General features: G+C 38.7%; 1 protein-coding gene across 1 annotated transcript in view; it reads right to left on the reverse strand.

Annotated features, from left to right (window-relative positions):
- Positions 1-2,452: 2,452 nt before the first annotated feature.
- LOC134842817 (coiled-coil domain-containing protein 25-like) overlaps positions 2,453-12,387 on the reverse strand; it is a 347,041-nt gene continuing 337,106 nt past the window's right edge. Inside the window, exons 2-9 of the mRNA XM_063859313.1 lie at positions 5,810-5,887; positions 5,449-5,505; positions 5,324-5,363; positions 4,738-4,865; positions 4,227-4,374; positions 3,880-3,982; positions 3,023-3,081; positions 2,453-2,742 (exon numbers count right to left, since the gene is read on the reverse strand). Coding sequence (XP_063715383.1) covers positions 2,664-2,742; positions 3,023-3,081; positions 3,880-3,982; positions 4,227-4,374; positions 4,738-4,865; positions 5,324-5,363; positions 5,449-5,505; positions 5,810-5,834 — 639 coding nt within the window. The 5' untranslated portion in view covers positions 5,835-5,887 and the 3' untranslated portion in view covers positions 2,453-2,663. The remainder of the gene's footprint in view (positions 2,743-3,022; positions 3,082-3,879; positions 3,983-4,226; positions 4,375-4,737; positions 4,866-5,323; positions 5,364-5,448; positions 5,506-5,809; positions 5,888-12,387) is intronic.

The following is a 12,387-nucleotide window of genomic DNA, read 5'->3' on the forward strand; positions in this document are numbered from 1 at the left end:
TAATAATATTCTAATTTGAGAAAACTGGATCAATTGGTAAAATTTTTAAATTCCAATGGGAAATCTGAGCATTAAAATTCCCTTTCAAAACTAGAAGTCGCTCATATTTTTTGTGAGCTTTACACTTTTCCGGTTCAAAAGCGAAGTTTGCTTTCTTTTTAACAAAGGAAATTAACTAGGGGCCCAGCTGAAAGCTGGAGAGACCTGTTTGATTATTTTAATATTGATTATTTTAAAATTGTTTTAAAATTTCAGGTTTCTCAAGTCGATAGCGCCCTTCCTACGCAAAAAAAAGTGAAAGAGAAGCTTATGCATTCATTGGTAACGCTTTGGTAAAAAGTTTTCATGAGGGAACTTTTCAAGTCCATAGGTGTTTCCCTAGACAATAGGGGCCCAGCTGGAAGCTGGAGAGACCTGTTTGGTTATTTCAGAAAAAACGTTATACAAATTTTTGATGAAATCGAATTAGCTAGCGCTTTTTGTTTTATTGAACACAACCGTAATATGAATTAAACGGGCCTTTCACAGAGCGACAAGGCAAACCGTACTAAAATTAAACGAGCCTTTCACAGTGCGACAAGGCAACCGTAATGTGAATTAAACGGGCCTTTCACAGTGCGACAAGGCAAACCGTATCAATCATGGTTACATGCTAAATATATTTAAAATAAGATCATATGCACAATGATTCAACAATGTGAATAATTATTCACTAGAATTAAGTGAAATGTGTGTTTCACATACCAGCTAACATTAATGAAATAAAGTATTTTTCATTTTTCTAACGACTCTTTAATTTTCGAATTAATTAAATTTTGTCCAATCATTGCAAATATGACTATAATATGTTGACTATAACTGACATCACAAAAACGTTCTGGAACAAACCGACCTGATTAAAGAGAACTAGCGTAACTCGTGCAACTTCTCGTTGGACTTCTTCGAACCATACAAAAAAACTCAACACAAAGCCAATAGCACCAAGCAAAAGCGAGAAAACGTAAGCATAGCGGATTCCATTGTCTAAAAAATACACACAATAAGTATATTGAATCTTTGTTCCAATGCCAAAAAACTTTTAAAAAAACTTTTCCTAAGTGTACAGCTCTTCCCCGAGACAAATTAAGGACCAGCCGCTTGGGCAGGGGAGTTTCCTACAACCTGGTCTATCGATTAAACCCTTAATCCCAAATCTGGATGGGTAGTTTTTGAAGAAATCGAAAAAGTTTGAAAAAATGACCTAAAAACCGAAAAATTGACTATTCCTAAGTGTATAGCTCTTCCCCTAGACAAATTAGGGACGAGCCGTTTGTGTAGGGGGGGTTCCTACAACCTGGTCTATCGATTAAACCCTTAATCCCAAATCTGGACGGGTAGTTTTTGAGGAAATCGGAAAGATTTGAAAAAAGGCCAAAAAAGTGACTTTTCCTAAGTCTATAGCTCTTCCCCTAGGCAAGTTAAGGACCAGCCGCTTGTGCGGGGAGTTTCCTACAACCTGGTCTATCGATTAAACCCTTAATTCCAAATCTGGATGGGCAGTTTTTGAGGAAATCGATAATTTCCGAAAAAATAGGCAAAAAAATCAAAAAGTGACTTTTCCTAAGTCTATAGCTCTTCCCCTAAGCAAATTAGGGACCAGCCGCTTGTGCATGGGAGTTTCCTACAACTTGGTCTATCGATTAAACCCTTAATCCCAAATCTGGACGGGTAATTTTTGAGGAAATCGAAAATTTCCGAAAAAATGGGCAAAAAGTGAAAAAAGTACCGAGTTGTGAAGCTTTTCTAAGACCGTAGGGGGTGGGGTAGGGTAAAAATTGCCCTAAATTTCATGCAGGCAGGTAGGTGAAACGCTACTGAATCCATTGTTACCACTTTTATGAGAATCTGACGGGTAGTTTTTTGGGAAAGCGAATTTTTCGAAAAAGCGTCTCAAAAAAAAAAATAAAAAAAAAAAAAAAAAACCAGATCTCGTCTGGAAAAAAAAACGTTTTCATAATACCTGTTTAATAAATCAAACAGGAACTTAAATTAAAAATTCAAACCTCAAAAGGTAAATTTGAGCCTGAATTTGCGGAGGAATTTTCCTGAACAACGTTCATGGATTCTAAAAAAAGCGAGCTACGTTCATCGACTCTTAGAAAATAAGTCTTCACCATGTTAATAACCCCTGAACTTCAATATCGACTAAAAACTTATCGTTGACGGAGGATCTTTACGTCCCATACAGGGGCGGATTTAGGGGGGACGCCCAGATTTAGGGGGGACGACCAGATATACCAGATGTTTTTTGCTCATGAAATTGTCGCTTACAAATAAATTGGCATTCAGCGAGATTTGAACTGCAATTTTTCAGTTCAAATCTTGCTGCAATTTTAGCAGTTTTTCAGCATACAAAACTATTTAAATTATCATTTTTGCTTAAACCTATTCAAACAGCTGGACTTCAAACAGCTGGACTTCAAAAGTTACAATTACGGAACATTTAAAATATATCATAGACTTGGCTCTCATTATTTAGTTTTTTTTTTTCAAGTTCTTGATCAAGAATCAGTCTCTTCTTTTCACTTCTCTCCTGATCCTGTGGGCCTCTCTTTTGCCTGCCAACCTGGGTGGAGAATGGTTGGTTTACAAAGAATGACTGATAGTTTATCTCCCCCTCCTCTTCACATGAAGTCATCACTGGTGTATCCGTCGTCTTTATTACTCTTCATCTTTTCACTATCGTTCAATGCAGCGTAGCTTCTGCAGTAACACAATCAACAAATATTTAACCCTATCTTAAGTCTAATCAAGCTAATCTAATTCAGTAAAATGGCACGTCGATTTGTCTCTTATCAAGGAGAGTAACTTCATAGGCCACGATAAAAAACTGCTGCGAGAAACGCTAGAGGAAAATTCGTTACAGTAGATTTAGCAAAAAAAAACTTCACTCTCAATATACAACTCGTATCGAAAGTAAGCGTTCATTATTTGACTAAGTTGTAGCCTTATACGAAATGTAACCCAACCAAAGCCAACTCACTTCAGTTCCTTCTGCCGTTTCTGCTCCTCAATGTCTCGCTTCTTCTGCTCTTCTTCTGTCTGAACAAAAACAGCCATCAGACCTTGATAATCAAATTGTTTACGAACTAGTATAAATGAACATTCTAATAGTTATTTTCAATTTCTTTTTACGAGAATATTTCAACTTTCAAATATACGACTTTTGAAAACTCGTTCGCCTCCAGAATTATCACACCAAGGCAAAGCAGAGCTTCGCACCATTTGCAACATATCATAGAGATAGCATGGCGAGCTAGCCGACTCCGAAATGAGACGTAGTCACTCTTTTGAAAAAAAAAACATCTATACCAAATTTTTCATATTACGATTTATCACGACTGAATTTCATTTTGCAACCAAAAATATTAAAAATGAGATTTGGCGATCTTGACCTAGCATAAAAACAGCATTCACAAAGCGTTAATTGAGGTGACAATGAGTTAATTTTGAGGCTAATAAGCCGATATAAGATACGCCAAATTTTTTAAGCCAAATAATCATTCAAATCAGAAAAAAAATGAAAAAGTAAATTATAGTAAATAGGAGTTCGTAATTGTACAACCACGATAAAAAAACACCTTTCTAATTGAACGGGTATTTAAAATCCAAGTATGCTCAAAACATTTCTGTTGGTCAACAGGTCTGTTGGGAGTCCAGGCAATTCCAGACCTGAAGAGATGAGTCCTGTGAACAAAGTTATTCGAGGGGGGCAAGCATAGCACTCGGTTGCAATAAACTTGCTCTAGCAAGTGTAGTAAATGCAACTCAATTGGAATCCGCCGACGATTCTGAAAGTTCTCAACCGTAACCACAGAGTGTATTAGTGGGATGACTAGCCTGTTTGAGGAGTCTCTGTTTGTCCCTGATGAGTTTGTCTCTCTCCTCTCTCAGACTGATAAACTCACTCATCTCGATCTCAGTCTTGCCTTTCTGCATGTACCTACACATCATATATGCATCTCATATTCATATGCAGACACCACAATTCGGTTTTTTTATATCTCACATTCTAAGTCTCTCATATGACTACTACTGAGGCTATGATTCAACGAAGACAAGATCATCATAAAAACGACCCGAAATGATCTCATTTGTTTACCCTCTCAGATGTTTTTGCTCTTTTGCTAAGAGTGAATCAACATAGGTATGCGCATACATGTTGTGTGTGCTTGAGTATTTGATACCTGATGAGGTCTCTGTTCTTCTCGACATTCTTGACTTTGATGACTTGGGAGGGTGAGTGGAAACCCACCTGTCCCTCCACCATGTCCCCCGTCTTTTTCAGATTGCTCCACCCTGTGTACACTACATCCACACAATCCTTCTTGTGTCCTACAGCACACTCATATCACAAGCAAAAGAACAGATAGCAGTTCGTACACAAAGAGACTGAAAGAGGATTCCACTGAATATGGATCTTATATCTGCGATGTTTTGTTACCTTAACTTTGAGGTCGTGACATCTAGACTAGATAACGCACGATCACGATTTGGACCAGACATTCCTTAATTATGCTATGCACCCAGAACACATGGTATGGTGTCCATACGGTATAAAGATAACACTACAGCGTGTAGCTGAATTTTGAAAATCACGAGTCAGCACTATTATTACGGCACATGTTGATCTTTTTCTCAGCTCTATGTTTTTCATATTTTTGTCTTTGCCTGTGTCTATCTGCTGCAGCTCCTTACCTTCGATGCTGTTCTCCTTGACTAGTTGGGAGCACTCTCTCACCACACTCTCTGGGATGTCGTACACTGTCTTGTCTGCCGACTGTCGCACATACACGTGCGCCGACGACAGTTTGTCCACGTGAAACCTATGCAAAACAATGCCACTCTAATTACTACGCTAACTATAGGGAATTGCATAAAGTTCGGACAGACCAAATTAATTAAAAAGAACAAATGAACTATATTTATAAAAATTTTTTACATGCAAAAGCTTGTTTTGCAGACAAACTTAATGTCTCAACGTCGCCTAAAAATTAAAATTTGCAAGTATTTTTGATTAATTCTGCCTGTACGAACTTTTTGCTATTAATTATACAATCACGAACAACGATCAAAAAAGAGCTTTTTCAATACTTATTTTTCCGCTAGTTGTGATCAATAACAATTGAAAATCTCTGCTGACCAAATCCGATCAGCTCATTAGAAGCCTAACATACGGTTTCAACCTATCAGGTGCAAGCATTTTCGTCTCAATTTAGATAATTCTAGACTTCGACTGAATAAATTTGGACCAGAAGTCCACTGGGGCGAGGCATCAATTTACCAGAAATCTTCAGGCCATCCATACTTGATGAGGTCTTCGTCTGAACAGCACACACTATACATTACACTCGTTGACAAACAATTAAGTGCTTTAGAGGCAACAATACAACTTCTTTTTGCACTTACTTTCGGTCTTGTCCCGACCCATGTAATATTTGTAAGGTACTCCTTTCTCGTCTTTAACTAAAATGTCATATCAGTCAAGGTTACGAACTCGAAAACCAAATTGACCACTTCTAGTCGTTGCAACATTTTAATAATAATCATAGAAAGATAATAACATTTTAAACCCCAAATAATAAAAACTAGGCTAAAAATAGGGTTTTAATATCGTTTCGAGAGAGAGCTCGGAAACTCAACTAAGCTGACTTAAAATAGGTCCACAAAACGTTTATAATTTTTTTGAAAGTCCAACCCCCTCAAAAAACTAAATTCATGCCTGTTGAGCGCCTATTTCTGTCGAAGGAACAAAAAATCAACGACTCACTATTGGAGACAAAGAAGAACACCATCTCTCAGCCTTTAAAATGACACAGCTGTCACTATTTTGTTCAACGTTAAATCTGAAAGATAATAAACTGCACATTAATGAATTTTTAAAGTTTCATAAACTTTTGGCTAGCTGCGTGATAACTTGTCACCATGCCATGCCCACTTGTCACCATATTCCCTGATACTTTTTTCAAATATCATTTTCAAGACTTTTTGTTTGAAATATTTTGAGTGGAGCTATTTGAATTAAAGGTCCAATTTTAAGCGCATGCTCAACAATTTTGCAGATATGATCTGAAACCATCGGTTACTCTAGCTATCTGCATTAGACGACTAGATGAAACACAAACAAAATGAGACACGTTTTCCGAAAATCGGGTTATCAGAAATGAATAATCTTCATCCAGCCTTCAAATTAATTCCATTGGACATTCGTTATAAAGCTAATGCAATGCACCATAAAAAATGTTTTACATCTATCGAATCGATTGTAGGGTTTGAAAATTTACTTTATCAATTGGTCTTTTTTGGAACACTTTAAACCCGCTGCTAAAAAACTTAATCTACTATGTACAATAGCAAAGAACAATTACATAACTGGATAAAACAAGATTAAGCGGTCAGGTCAGGTCAGGTCAGTAAGCAAGAATCGCCAAACTTTCTGGTCGGATATATCATCGCAAATTATCAAATCAAAATCAATTAATTAAAAAACTGATTATGTTTAAATCAACACAGAGACGAAACGGAGGTTCACAACACTAGCGAAATAAAGCAAGCATAACATTACAAGCTAGCAAAAAGAAATGAACGACGAAACAATTAAATAGAAAAAATACAAGGATAGCCGGTTACTGCGCAAGCAGCACAGAATGTTCCGACCATGTCTTAAAAACACCCATAAAATTTTTCAAATTAGTGTCGTTTTTTCGGCGTGGTAAGATGAAAGGATCTGTAAGAAAAACTAGAGGTTAAGCATGTTCGACGGCCATAGTAAAAAAGCAAACTGGAAAATCATTTTTGCAAAATCATTAGAAAAAAAGGGAAAAAACATAAATTTTTTGGCACTTTTTTGAATTATTGAAGCTTTTATTTTCCAAAAACGCTGAAATTTTCAAAAAAAAACTAATTTTTCTAACTACTGGTTTTACTAATTACTAGAGTAAACACTTATTTATATGGCTTAAATTAGGCTTTTGAGCCCTTAAAATAAGAAGCTAAGACGAAAAATTGCTCGAATTAAGATGGAAAATCACAACTTCTGACAATGGCAATACTTTTGGGTGATTCAGATTCCAATTTCAAATCGTAGTTTAGTTGTTGCTTTTAAATGATTTCTTTTGATTTTTGAGTTTTGAGTCTTTCAGTTTACTAATTTGGCGGCATAATCATGTCAAAAATGTGGTAAAATTAGGTTCGGCAAAGATTAAAGTTCAAATGTCGTAGACATAGCCGGGCCCATTTGCAGGTTGCAAATTAGAAAATTGTTCGTTGAAGCTGATGGTACGTCGTCGTTGATTGTAATGGTCATCTAGTTGTTAGCTGTCGTTGATCATGTTGGTCATCTAGTTGTTACTGTGGTCCAATACTCGCGAGAGTTTGACTGCTGGTCGGTGTAGAATCCCGTCCACAGAGAGACCATCCAAGTGGCGTTTTCCATCCAATAGGCACATTTTGTTTTGAATGGATTACTTCTGAAGGTGTCACGAGTTCGGCGAAATCGCATCCAATGATGATTCCGATTTCTTTCGAGGGCAGTGTGGCTATCCGAATGTGTTGAAGAGGCTCGTTTCTTTGGCAGATGGAGTTGACGAGTTCAGGGTTGAATTGGGAAAGGTTCCAATCCATTATGACGTCGATGTCATTTAGTTGAAATGGCTGCTTTTGCTGGTTGTAGGGTCCAATCGCAATCGTCATCTTTGTAGAAGCTGTGTCTGATGATGTCAGTGCTTGGTTTAGCTGGATGGTGTCGTCTAACTGCAGATCTGGTTTGAGTTGGAGGGCGATTGATGATTTAAGCAATGTCAGTTTGCTTCCACAATCAAGCATTGCATAGGCATGAACTGTATGTTTGCCATGAGAGATCGTTATTGGCAGGGTCGGAATGTGGCGAGTCGATTTCCTTCTGTTTATGCTGGTGCTGCAGTTGGTGGTGTCGTCATGTTGTCTGGAGTTCCGGTTGGCTGTCTCCCTTTGTGTCGTCGAGTTGTAGGTGCTGCTGTTGTGCAGAAGTGTGTGGTGTTTCTTACTGCATCCGTCCGTCCGGCAGGTTTGCGTTGATTGACAGTCGGCGAACTTGTGGGGGCTGAGGCAGTTGAAACATAGTTGTAGGTCCCTGGCATGCTGTAATCTGTCCTTTGGGTTCATTGCGATGAAGTGATGGCATTTTCCAAGGTACTGGCAATTGCGTTTCTCCGGGCAAAAATCTCGTCGTTGATCCTTTTGTCCAGATTTATGTTGCTGCTGGCTGCGTTGCTGGTTCCGGTGGTTCTGATTGGCGCGGTGATCCGATGGTCCATGTTGGTGGGTGTGACCGTTGGATGATGATCCTTGAGTGTTGCTGCTGTTGTAGTTGTTGCTGCTGCTGCTGTTTCTGGTGTTATTGTTGTTGCTGTTGCTCGGCAAATCGCTGCATGCTTCGGCGTAGATGTTAAACCAATTGGTGAGGTCGATGAGTGATGGTTGTCTGATGTTGCATTGCAGATTGTATCTATTCCATTCTAGTCGGCAAGGGGTAGGCAGTTTTGACAAAACTGTTTGGACATTTGTCGTAGAGTGTAGATCGTGCTGGAATCCAAGTGTCGTGAATGTATCGACCATTGTCTGTAGGAAGTTGGCGAGGTCCTTGTAGCTTCTGGTATGTCGTAGATTGGGGCCGCTGATGGCGTCGAGTCGTCGAAGGAAGGATGTAACTATCTTCGTCGGGTTACCAAAGTCGTTTTCCAGTCGCTGAAGGGCTGCGTCATACATTGCTCCATTGCATCCATATCCTCGGATGAGAGATTTGGCATCTCCGGATACAAGTTTCTGCAGATGTGTCATCTTTTCCGAGTTTGTCATGTCGGTGCTGTTGATGGTTGCGTTGAACAGTCCTATCCAATCTAACCATTGTTCAGGTTCTCCGTCGAATATGAATGGTTTGACAATGGGCACTGATTTCCTGAATGTCTTCGAGATCGTTTGATGATGGTTGTGGTCTGTCGGTGCTGTTCCAAGGTTGGTAGGAATCGGGAAATAAGTCGGCTGGTTCTGATGTGCTGCATGTTGATGTGCTGCATGTTGATGGACTGCATGTTGATGAGGGGGAGGTCGGTTGATATTTTGGTGAGTTGTTCCTGTTGGTCCCCTGCAGCCTGCATGAGTGAAGGCTGTGGTTGATGATGTCAGCATGTTCGTAGGGTTGTATGCTGTCGTGGTTCCCAGAAATCCTTCCTGGTACGATCGCATGGCAGGTTGTGTACATTGGTGAGTCAGGGTCGGCTGGCTGGAGGTCCAATTTGTTGCTGTTCGTTGATCTCCTTGGTTTGTTGGCAGTAGTGCTGGTATCGGTACTCCATTGATGTTTGTGATACCCTTAGCTGTCGTCTGGTGTCCACTGAACACGTTGGTGGGGGGATGATTGGTTGAATTCTGATTTCCAATCGTCAAGATGGGTCTAAAGGCGCTATTCGGATTATGTGTCCTCTGTTGCTGACTTGGAGGCTGGTTCTGTTGAAGGCTTGAAGGCTGGTATAGTCCATGTGGGGGGCTAGCTGTCTGGGGAGCAATAATTGGGTGTGTGATTTGCTGTCCAATCATTTGACTCTGAGCTGCTTTTGAAGTTGCTGTAGGAAGAAATATTGGCTCTGAAACATTTCTTTGTTGGGTTGCTGGTGCGTTCATCTGCTGATTGAAAACTTGGATTTGAGTTCCAGGGTTGGAGTGTGGTGACGTTTCATGAAGTTGAGCTTCTGAGTTCGGTCTTCGTCCCACTGTTGCTGTCAATTGCTGGTTGTCGATTTGGAGTTGAGTTCCATTGTTCAATTCTTTTGTCGTTCCTTGAAGTTGAGCTTCTGGGTGGTTCGGCTGAAGGTTTGAACTTTGTGACAAGTCGGCGTTCGGCTGCTGCAATGAGAGGTTTGACTGAGGATGGAGGTGAGTTCCATGGGCAGTTTGAGTTCCAACAGTTTCTGTTTGTTGTTGATGAATGCGATGATCCAAGGTATTGGCGTCGCTGTTAGATCCGGGGCGAAGTAGGAGTCCTGAATTGTCCTGGGCGGAATTTGATCTGTGGTTTGAAGTAGCGTTTAAGATTGCTGGCAATCCTGAAAATTGTGGCGAATCGTCCGGGGTGTCCTGGTCCATGGTGACGTTTTGTGTAGTGGTACTACGGGTTAAACTTTCCGTTTGGCGTCGAAGGGGAAGATTTTCCAAGGCTTGTCGTATTATTGAAGGCGTCGAGACGTTGCTGGCTACTCGTGATGAGTTTAAAGAAGACGTGGCAGTGTTGTTGAGGGTACGCTCGTATCGTTTTGATCGTAGTTGGATCGTTCGGTACAAAACTTTCAAAGTTTTCAATCGTTCAATGATTGAGTCTTGCTGGTCCGTTCCGGTGCGTATTATCTTGACTGCTTCGTTATTGGCATCGTCAAGCAAGCTCTTCAATTCCGTTAAGAAATCGTTTATGATCTGTACTTCGTCGGAATCGCTTATGGCTTGGTTAATTGCTTTTGCTAAAATTTCTACGTCTGTTTCTATGACTTTAAAAACAGCATCATAGGTTGAATTCATTTTTAATTGACTTTGTCTCCTAAACTTAATTCACTTTTTGACGTGTCAGACAAAAATGTAAATGGCCAATATGTAATTCCTTTGATTACATGGAACCCTCGCAATTGTATTGTAACAAAAAAAAATGATTTTGAGTTTTTTTTTTCTTTGGAACTTACAATCCAAAAAAAAAAATAATAAACTATATGACTGGTTAGTATAAGGATGGGTTCGTTGATTTTTCCAACAAAAAAAAACCTTGGTTTCGGTTTCTTTGTTTTAAAAACTATTGGGCGCCAATGACAATGGCAATACTTTTGGGTGATTCAGATTCCAATTTCAAATCGTAGTTTAGTTGTTGCTTTTAAATGATTTCTTTTGATTTTTGAGTTTTGAGTCTTTCAGTTTACTAATTTGGCGGCATAATCATGTCAAAAATGTGGTAAAATTAGGTTCGGCAAAGATTAAAGTTCAAATGTCGTAGACAACTTCCAACCCTGCAAATTCTCAACACTAAAGCGTTTTTTGAATTTTTTAAATGTTCGAATCAGTGTTTGAGCGGAGAAAAAAAAGAAAAACTAAAATACTATGTTCCTCCTCATTTTTTAAATGGTCCCCATAGGGGAAAAAACACATCTAACTTTCATCAATTTGTCTCGATGGCTGTTCAAATTACGGAAAACACAGGCGAGAAACAAAATCAGCAGCGTTGAAAAACTTAGAATACCATTTACCGCATCGGCACGTAGGTGACAAAACTTGGGTAGACACCGGTTGAGCCAAAACAAAATAGCCATTATTATGACTATCAAACTTTGAAGTTTTAAAACTCAAAGACGCCACACTAACTTCCCATCTGACCCCTCCTGAAAAGCATAAAAACAATTAATGCTCTCAAACGTCAAAAATTAAGATCGCTAGGGCGATATCAGTTAAACTGAAACTAATTAAGTGAAAAAAAACCAACAAACAGGAATTTAATCAAAACAAGAGTTCGTTAAGTACAGAACGACTGTAAACTACAATGAAAATCATTAATTTAGCTTCTGAAATTAAGCCGATAAATAGTAAGCCGACAAACAATTGCTTAATCAAATTCTCATATCATGCTTAATCATATTTCAAAAAAAACAAGGATAGTTGATTACTGTGCCAGTAGCAGAGAATGTTTCGACCATGGTCTCAAGAAAACACAGTTTTTTCAAACTAGTGTCGTTTTTTTCGGCGTGGTGTGATAAAAGCAGAAAAAATTTGAGATAAAGCATATTTGAGTCATAACAAAATGAGCAACTTGAAAAACAATTTTTGTAGCAAAACTACTCAGAAAAAAAACCCATTTTTTGCAGTTTTTGAATTATTCAAGCTTTGCTTCCAAAAAAGCGCTAAAAACTCAAAAAACTAGCTTTACTCAAGTAACACTTAATTAATATATTTTAAATTAAGCTATTCTAAGCTTTTAAAACATTACAATAAGCTATTGTAAGCCTGTCCGCTCGATTTGAGACGAAAAATCAAAAATTTCAAACCGGTTTTACTCATTAATGCGAAAATTCTATGTCGTTTGTATATGATATATCACTCAACTCTCAGCAATAACTTTTTGTGCCAGCTGATTCTGCGTTGAAAAAAACTAAAACACACCCGAATACAAAGTTCCTCCCCATTGTGTCGGAAAAACAAGGTCTGACCGGAACTCAAAGTCCAAACCTTGTGGTTCAAAGTTTCGCGCGTAGAAAAAAATAAAGGAAGAATGTCGAGGTTCTAAAATTTATCAAATCTAATTTCTTTCCAATTGTTTCCTACCCAAAATAGTCTAGTTCCCGA

This window comes from Symsagittifera roscoffensis, chromosome 1 (assembly GCF_963678635.1).
Source record: "Symsagittifera roscoffensis chromosome 1, txSymRosc1.1, whole genome shotgun sequence".
In the NCBI taxonomy this organism is placed as follows: Eukaryota; Metazoa; Xenacoelomorpha; order Acoela; family Convolutidae; genus Symsagittifera; species Symsagittifera roscoffensis.